General features: G+C 39.8%; 1 protein-coding gene across 1 annotated transcript; it reads left to right on the top strand.

The window, feature by feature from the left end:
* The first annotated feature begins 7,644 nt into the window (after positions 1–7,644).
* LOC133806866 (uncharacterized) lies at positions 7,645–9,150 on the top strand. The gene is made up of 2 exons (XM_062244949.1): positions 7,645–8,494; positions 9,065–9,150. The coding sequence occupies exons 1-2, from the start codon at positions 7,645–7,647 to the stop codon at positions 9,148–9,150; spliced, it is 936 nt and encodes a 311-aa protein (XP_062100933.1).
* The last annotated feature ends 348 nt before the right edge of the window (positions 9,151–9,498 follow it).

Raw genomic sequence — 9,498 nt, 5'->3', positions numbered from 1 at the left:
CTCCTCATGAGGTGCATGGCACGAGGTGCCTATTGAGTAGCCAAGGCGCGAGGCCTTCCTCACGGGGTGCATGGTGCGAGGCAAGGTGCTCCTCTCTTGGCGCGAGATACTTGGGGTGATGTGCGCGTGAGGCCCTCCTCATGAGGTGCATGGTGCGAGGCGCATATGGAGTATCCAAGGTGCGAGGCCTTCCTCACGTGGTGCATGGCGCAAGGCGAGGTACGCCTCTCTTGGCGCGAGACACTTGGCCTCGCTATGTGAGGCCATGGGAGGGGTACCTCACTTAGCGCGAGACCCTTGGGGTGATGCGCGTGCAAGGCCCTCCTCATGAGGTGCACGACGTGAGGTGCCTATTTAGTGGTTGGGACGCTTCTGAATGGGTGCGCTCGGTGCGAGATGAGGGCCTCACAGGAGAGCAGCTGCTTGGCTCGCGTGGCCCTGTCGTAAGACAGGGGTCTCGCTGGGTGCTGCATCTTGGTGCAACGAGGCACCATATGGCTTGTAGAGCTTTTCTTGGCAGGGCTTCCCAACGCACATCTAGGGGTGCAGGCACATGTGCGCATTTTGGACCTTCAAGGGACTTTAGACACATGATGTGGGTTTTATGTCGGCACGGTATTCTTGCTTCCCCTTGTAAGCAATGACTTCGTGAGGCTTGGGGCCTTGCAAATGTGTATCCTCTTGGTGGTATGTAATAACCTTCTGCCTCCATCACATACTTGGTGCCTTCGGTGGCCCTTAGCTGCTTACTTCAATAAGGGACTAGAAACTTATTTTTTTCTTGGTGGATTTTTGGTATCCACATTAAGCGTGCTTGACCTGGAGTAATCTCAAGATGGGTGACCTCCTGGGATGTTTTCCCAATAAGCGTGCGAGTGAGGAAAAAGCACGCTGGAAAGACTCGTGTTGGTTTGTAGGGCCTGTCATCATTCCAGAAAGCAACCATAGTGATGTGGGGCATTACAAATGGTATCAGAGCCTTGACCCAGCCGAAAGTGTGGCTGACGGGGACGTCGGGCCCGTAAGGGGGTTGATTGTGACAGTCAGAATCCCGTGATCCGTAAGGGGAAAGGCCGGGTAAAGCTGTGCAATCCCACACCGCTTGGGGAAGGTCAAGTGTGATGATTCTAAGACTATGTAGGTATGGGACTACACAGTTAAAGATGGCTTAAATGGATTGATGGGTACTACCTATGCCAACAAGATGCATCTTCTTTTCGGTAGCCCATCACTTGAGAACTCCAAAGTTAAGTGTGCTTGACCTGGAGTAATCTCAAGATGGGTGACCTCCTGGGAAGTTTTCCCCAGAAGCGTGCGAGTGACGACAAAGCACGCTGGTCATCATTCCAGAAAGCAACTATAGTGACGTGGGGCATTACAGTGTATTAGGACCGAACTAGGAAGAACCCTACCAAATCTTGGAAATCTTGCCTGAAGGAACTTTCCAACTACCTCAGTCAAATGGAGAGCTGGTCCTAAGGACAAGGAACACTCTACATCTCAAAAAATACTGCCAATAATAGGACGGCGTTGTTAAGATTTTTTTTAAAGAATTTGAATAATATAAGGTTACCACGTAATTTAAACGAGGTACCAGAATTATCATTTTTTTTGTAATGCATCTCGAGCTTATTTTGTAAAAGCCACCAAGAATACTTATAAATTATGATCGCTTGAGGGGCTTATAACCCTCCATAGTCCTTGAGATATTCAACAAAATTTGATAAAATTTTTTGGCATAGAATTCGGAAAATGGATTATTCTATAATGTTTTAAAGCTTGAATTTTCAAAGAAATTCTTAATATGAACTATGTTAAGAAAATTCAAAGAAACAAAACCTAGAATTTGACTAGGAAAACTTTTGGATGTAACCAGGTCCGAGGCCTGATTCCTAACTGGTATAACGCTATTAAGAGAGAAAAATCCTAAATATAACCATGTCTGAGGCATGATTCCTAACAGGTATAACACTATTAGGCGAGCAAAATCCTTGATATAACCAGGTCGGAGGCCTGATTCCTAAAATGTATAACTCTATTAGGTGAGCAAACTCTTGGATATAACTAGCTCTGAGGCATGATTCCTAATAGGATGGCGTTGTTAAGATTTTTTTTCAAGAATTTGAATAATATAAGGTTACCACGTAATTTAAACGAGGTACCAGAATTATCATTTTTTTTGTAATGCATCTCGAGCTTATTTTGTAAAAGCCACCAAGAATACTTATAAATTATGATCGCTTGAGGGGCTTATAACCCTCCATAGTCCTTGAGATATTCAACAAAATTTGATAAAATTTTTTGACATAGAATTCGGAAAATGGATTATTCTATAATGTTTTAAAGCTTGAATTTTCAAAGAAATTCTTAATATGAACTATGTTAAGAAAATTCAAAGAAACAAAACCTAGAATTTGACTAGGAAAACTTTTGGATGTAACCAGGTCCGAGGCCTGATTCCTAACTGGTATAACGCTATTAAGAGAGAAAAATCCTAAATATAACCATGTCTGAGGCATGATTCCTAACAGGTATAACACTATTAGGCGAGCAAAATCCTTGATATAACCAGGTCGGAGGCCTGATTCCTAAAATGTATAACTCTATTAGGTGAGCAAACTCTTGGATATAACTAGCTCTGAGGCATGATTCCTAATAGGATGGCGTTGTTAAGATTTTTTTTCAAGAATTTGAATAATATAAGGTTACCACGTAATTTAAACGAGGTACCAGAATTATCATTTTTTTTGTAATGCATCTCGAGCTTATTTTGTAAAAGCCACCAAGAATACTTATAAATTATGATCGCTTGAGGGGCTTATAACCCTCCATAGTCCTTGAGATATTCAACAAAATTTGATAAAATTTTTTGACATAGAATTCGGAAAATGGATTATTCTATAATGTTTTAAAGCTTGAATTTTCAAAGAAATTCTTAATATGAACTATGTTAAGAAAATTCAAAGAAACAAAACCTAGAATTTGACTAGGAAAACTTTTGGATGTAACCAGGTCCGAGGCCTGATTCCTAACTGGTATAACGCTATTAAGAGAGAAAAATCCTAAATATAACCATGTCTGAGGCATGATTCCTAACAGGTATAACACTATTAGGCGAGCAAAATCCTTGATATAACCAGGTCGGAGGCCTGATTCCTAAAATGTATAACTCTATTAGGTGAGCAAACTCTTGGATATAACTAGCTCTGAGGCATGATTCCTAATAGGATGGCGTTGTTAAGATTTTTTTTCAAGAATTTGAATAATATAAGGTTACCACGTAATTTAAACGAGGTACTAGAATTATCATTTTTTTTGTAATGCATCTCGAGCTTATTCTGTAAAAGCAACCAAGAATACTATAACCCTCCATAGTCCTTGACATATTAAACAAAATTTGATAAAAAATTTCGACTTAGAATTCAGAAAATGGATTATTCTACAACTTTTTAAAGCTTGAGTTTTCAAATAAATTCTGAATATGAACTATGTTAAGAAAATTCAAAGAAACAAAACCTAGAATTTTACTAGGAAAACTCTTGGATGTAACCAGGTCGGAGGCCTGATTCCTAACTAGTATAACGCTATTAAGAGAGCAAAATCCTAAATATAACCATGTCTGAGGCATGATTCCTAATAGGTATAACACTATTAGGCGAGAAAAATCCTTGATATAACCAGGTCGGAGGCCTGATTCCTAAAATGTATAACTCTATTAGGTGAGCAAACTCTTGGATATAACCAGCTCCGAGGCATGATTCCTAATAGGTATAACGCTATTAGGTGAGAAAATTCATGGATATAACCATTTCATCGACCAAAATTAGCTGGTCGAGCCATCAAGAGTGTATCTCGATCTAAAGATAACCTCGATGATTGTGAATGTACAAGGACATAAAGTTCATAAGCATAGCAAGATAATAGGTTAAGGGGAACAAAAATAGATCAGAAATTAATGAACATGTACTAACACAAGTATATGAATAACTCATGTAGAAATAACCTCAAACTGAATCCGAAGGCGATTGTCTCAGCTTTTGAAAGTTTAATTACAATAGGTTCGAAGAATCTAAAATAAAGCATAAAAATAAAAATAGAAAAAAAAAGGATGAGGGTGCCCTAAACATCACTAAGCTCTGGTAACTTGCCCTCTAGAAGCCTCCACGGTCTCAAAGGGCTCTGGCAATAGTCGGCTCTAGAACATGGTGAGGTAACGCCCCGAAAACTTCGCATCAAGAAATGATAAATCTCCTTCGTGGTTGTATCCCCAGCATCGGTATAGCATATCATCCAGGGTGATTGTTGCCTCATTAACGTACTGCTTCACCTTCTCGGCATTCTACTTATATCTCTCTTCAACCTCGGACAGTTTCTTTTTTAGCACATCGACTTCCTCAAGTTTCTTGTTGAGGCTGTCAACCACGACCTGCAACTATTCTCAACACTAGCTCACTTCTATGACTTGTTCCTTGGAAATTCGCTCATTGTCTTGGGATGCTGCTAGAGTGGCCTTGACCTCATCTCTTTGACCTCAGATCTAGGTGATGCCGTGGATTTGAGCTAAGTAAGACTAAAAAAAAATACATAGCAAGATTAGCTCATAGAAAAACAAAGGAATGTAGAAAGAAAGAGGTTAACTCACAGTCAGATTCATTCCCAAGGCAGACTCCAGGATGTCCATTGGGGAATGCTCCTCTATGGCCCTCAAGTCCTTGATATTTACTTGTTTGGCATCACTCACCATGTGATTCGCCATGTCATGAAGGGGTCCAGGAAGTGCTTCCGGGATCCTTGCAACCTCGAGCAGCTTGACTAGGAGCATCAAGTCCACGAGCTGCGTATTTGGGAGCTAAGCCCCATTAATGGTAACTTTTTTAATATCTGCTTCTGCTAGTAAGGGTATTATGGTAATCTGTCTTTGGTCAAGGTATTGCGGTAAATTGTATGTTCTTATGCGTTTAATTATACGAACTATGATATGCATGATTTATGTTGTATGTTCATTTTATTATTTCCTTCAGGCAATCCACACACATTAGCTTCCTCAAGTATTAGGGGCCAAAGTACGATAGAGCTTGATTTATGGGGGTCAAAGTAGAATTATGGGTTTTGTGATAGAAAGTGTAATTATGATAAGTTAAAACTATTAGTTTTGGATGGAAATTACAATAAAAGGGCTTAAGTAATTATTAAGGAAAAGTTAGAGGTTGGGGATAGTAGTGTAATTTGGTTTTTACATGATTTAAATCAGATTAAATAATTAATTAATAAAAGAATATGGTTAGATGTTGTACAATTCTTTCAGACTTATGGTTTTGCGATATAGGAAAGGAGAAATAGACCAAGAACAATCTCTCGTTATGGATCTGAATTTTGAAGCCTAAGCAGCTGGAGGAGATCATTAGTTTGGATTTTTGAAGGGCTAGGAGATCTCATAAGGAGAAAGGATCTAAGCTTTGTGGCTGGGATTTTGACTATAAGTGTTCAAAATTTACTGTTTAAGTATTTTGTCAAAACTAGATTTTTAAAGTATTGAGATTGTTTTTTGTTTCTAGGATTATGAATGTTTACTATAGGTTTATATTTATTAATATCTGGGTTCCAAGGGTTAGAAACATGTTAGGCTAGCTGATTTGGTGGTTTGGGGTCGAGAATTTACGATTTCGTTCAATTTTTAGGTTTAGAAATCATAACTACGATCTCTAAAATTAGAGACCTAGCGGGACCGCACCCAGCCCTGGCATGACTGTGCTACTTAGCTAGGATTGGCCTCGCACTCTGTGAGCACGACCACACCCAGGCACTGGTGCGACCACACCAGTTTCCCAAAAACATGACTTTTGGGGATTTTTATGTACCTTTAGATATAAGTTTGTAATTTTGGAACTTTATGTAGTGGAGTTTTAAGACTTTCTTAAGGATAATATATGGGTGATTTAGTCTTAAAAAGAATATTAGTGGGTCTTATTATTGTTTTGTTTGGTTGAGGTTTTTAAAACTTTGATGTTATATGTTATGATTAGGCTCACTGAGGATACTTGAAGAGAAGTATTAGGGTGTGTGGATTTCTGCTGCTTTCAAGGTAAGAAGAGTCGACACCTGCACATAGGGTGTACGCTTGACGTACTTTATGGTAGATTTTGTATTTTATACGATGTGTTAATGTTAATGTATGATTATGCTAGTGAATGATTATGTTTAATGAGCTTATATGTAATTGTGGTTATGTGTTGTGTATGTGATAACTGCTTGGCATGCTTACGTTTTAAAATCCATGTCTACATTACCAAAATGCATTCTTATGATATGTTGAAATTGCATGCTTACTTTATACGATACTTTTCTATCTCAACCTGGGCTATGTTATTTCATGATTTATGTTATATTTATCTTTATTGTTATTCATTTGAATTCCTGGTTAAGATTATGGGGTTGTGTCCTACACAACTCTTCTTGTTGGGCTTTGGCTCATGGGTACTCTGTGCTACAGGTAAAGGCAAGGATGTGGTTACTACACAATAAGTTGGAGATCTCTAGCGGAGGGTGTACATGTCAAGGACTTAACGACCATAAGGCGATCGGGCCTACAATGGGAATTTATTTAGAATTTTTAGAATAATGTATAACTAGATTTAAAGTTGTTTATTTTACTTTATTTTTTATAACTACGAAACTCCAAAGTTTCATTCTCTTAATATTTGGTTTGTATTTACAATGGATTTTATATAAATAAAAGAGTAGTTTTATTTCAAAATCACTTATGGTAATAGTCAATTAACATTTCAAGAAATTGGGGCGTTACAGTTGGTATCATAGAAAATTTTTTGTTTCCTGTAGACTATCCTGACATGTACTATCGTCGCTGAAGACAAGATCGACTTATTGCACTGTAAGCTTTATTTGAGTTGTTTTGGTTATGTGACTATTTTCCTTACGTGTTTTAGTGCCTTATCTGCATGTATAGAGTAGCTAATATGGCATGTGTGCTTAGATTCCCTAAGGTTCATTTGAATCAGACTCAACGAAGAAAGCTAGGAAGAAGGATAAGGATGGAATGAAGGATATGGATGCAGAGTTTTGTCGAATGGAGCATCGAAAAGTTAGTGGAGCTCTGTGTGACAAACAATCAACGCATTCAAGACGTGGTCTATGAAGGAGAAGTACGAAGGGTTCACAATGGCTAATGAACCATTTGATCAAGGAATTTTTGTAGAGTTGTTAGATAAGCTTAAAAGTTCTTTTCCTGTGCATAGAATGTGGTTGTAGACGTTTTTTTGTATGAGGATTGGTTTTAGTTGAATTATTTCTTTGGCTTGATTTGTGGGTTTTGTGAAAGATGGATGTCTCAAGACATTTTGGCTTTCTGTAAATGGAGATGAGTTGTTTGATGGACCAAAAGTATGTTTTGGTTCCTAATTTGGAAAATTTGCACTAAGATACATTGTTGGTTTCAAGAACGAATTGAAATCATGCCTCCTAGAAGATCATTACGAAGAAACATTGGGGTAACCACAACCTCAATAATGTGCATCTTGTGAAACCCAATATGCGAGCTAACCACAATGGCAACCCTCCATCAGGTAATGGGGGAAGTAGGCACGAAGAAGACCCCATATTTCCTACCAAAGGTTGGAGGCGCAGTTCATGGCCTTGCAAGAAGATATGAGAAAACAGGCTGAGGAATTGAGGGAACTGAGACAGCTGAGGCAACAACAAGCTCAGCCAGCACCATTAATTAAAGATATTCAACAACATATAGCACTGATTGTAGCTATTCCTGGACCTGTCAATAATTCAGAGCTATTGTATGAATGGTTCAGGAAGCAACATCCTCCAGTGTTCAAAGGGAGCACTAATCCATGGAAGGTCGACCAATGGATGAGTATGATGGGGTCAATTCTGGACTTCATATTAGTTGAGGGAAATGATAGGGTAGCCTGTACAACTCTCATGCTGAGAGACGACGCAAGAATTTGGTGGGAAGTGATCTCCCAGACAGGAGATGTTACTACAATGACCTGGGCAGAGTTTCAACAAGCATTTAATGACAAGTACTACAATGCTTCAATACGGGCGTCAACGGTAGATGAATTTGCTACCTTGACCCAGGGGAATATGACGGTGACGGAGTACACATTAATGTTTGATCGACTTGCCATGTTTGCAGTAGAATTAGTGCCAACCAATGCAACTAGAGTAGATTGGTTTGTTCAAGGCTTGAAGCCTATGATAACAAGAGACGTGGAGATTGTGTCAGTAGGGGGCAATAGTACATATGCTCAAGTTCTAGAAAGGGCCCTCATTGCTGAAAGAATGGAAAATAAAATCTGGATGAAAGGTGTTGCTAAGAGAAAGGCAAGAAAGAATGCCGCTAAAGGTCATAACTCTAACGATCAGAAAAGGAAGGGAAGTGACCTGGCAGGGCAGTCAAGCCAGGATAAAAGGGCAAAGGATATAGGGGAAAAAATTGCATTCAGGTCTGGATCAACCGAGTGTCAACTCGTGAGCTGCCTTGGGTTTAATTGGACTAGCCTAAAATTGGTAGCAGCTCGATTCATTTCTTTATATGGGTTACCTTGGCCAGAGGTGTCAGCTACTGCCCGTGATTCAGCTTGGCCTTGGTTAGGATTTTGTCCATCCTCAAGAACCTTTCCTTTGTGCACCAACTACACGACCTCCTCCTCTTCATCAACCTCTTCAATAGCTGGGATGAGTTCCTGGGGAGGAGGGAGCTCAGGGAGGGGGCCTCGAGCTCTAATGGCCAGTGTATGATCTTCCAGATCAACTTGCAGGCCACCATGGTGGCATCATTCACCACCATCCGGAATTTTTCCTGCTAGGAATATGAGCAAGCGTCTAATATTGACCTCCAAGGGTCTCTGACCATCGTATCCTCTTATATATAGATGCACAAGGTAACATCTTGATCATTATATATGTTTAAACTTGGTTGAGAAGGAATTCAAGTAAAAATTTTAAGGAGTTGAGAAACTTACCAGGATGGTTGAAATATTGATGGGTGTAGTTCTTGAACCTGTTTGACATAAAGAATTGATCCTTGTAGTCATTCGGGTGGCTGGGGAGGTTGATGATTGTGGTTGTGCTGGGGAATCTGGTGACATAGTAGAAGCAACCACCTCGTCCCTTTGACTCTTGATTGTCCTTGAGGCAAAAGAAATACATAATATTGGCGGGGGTGGGGACCTCCCGCTCATGCTTCAAAATAGATATTTTAGCCCCGCTAAAAGTCAGTACAAATTTGGGGGGAGCTGGAACGGTGCTAGTTCGACGTAGTGTAAAAATTCTACGAACTACTGGTCCAAGAGAAGTAAGGCACCTACCTTCAAGTGCTCATCATTCCAAGCCCCAAAGACATCCTAAAGTGGAGTACATCTCCGCTCTCCCTCCATTAGAGGGCGGGCAACAAGTCCCTCAGACCCCAACTCAATCCTGTGACATAGTAAAATTTTATTCACATTGCCCTGAGTCAACCACAAT

Source organism: Humulus lupulus, chromosome X, assembly GCF_963169125.1.
Source record: "Humulus lupulus chromosome X, drHumLupu1.1, whole genome shotgun sequence".
Lineage (NCBI taxonomy): Eukaryota > Viridiplantae > Streptophyta > Magnoliopsida > Rosales > Cannabaceae > Humulus > Humulus lupulus.
The sequence above is the reverse complement of the archived record's forward strand: the minus strand, read 5'-3'. Positions and strand labels throughout refer to the sequence as shown.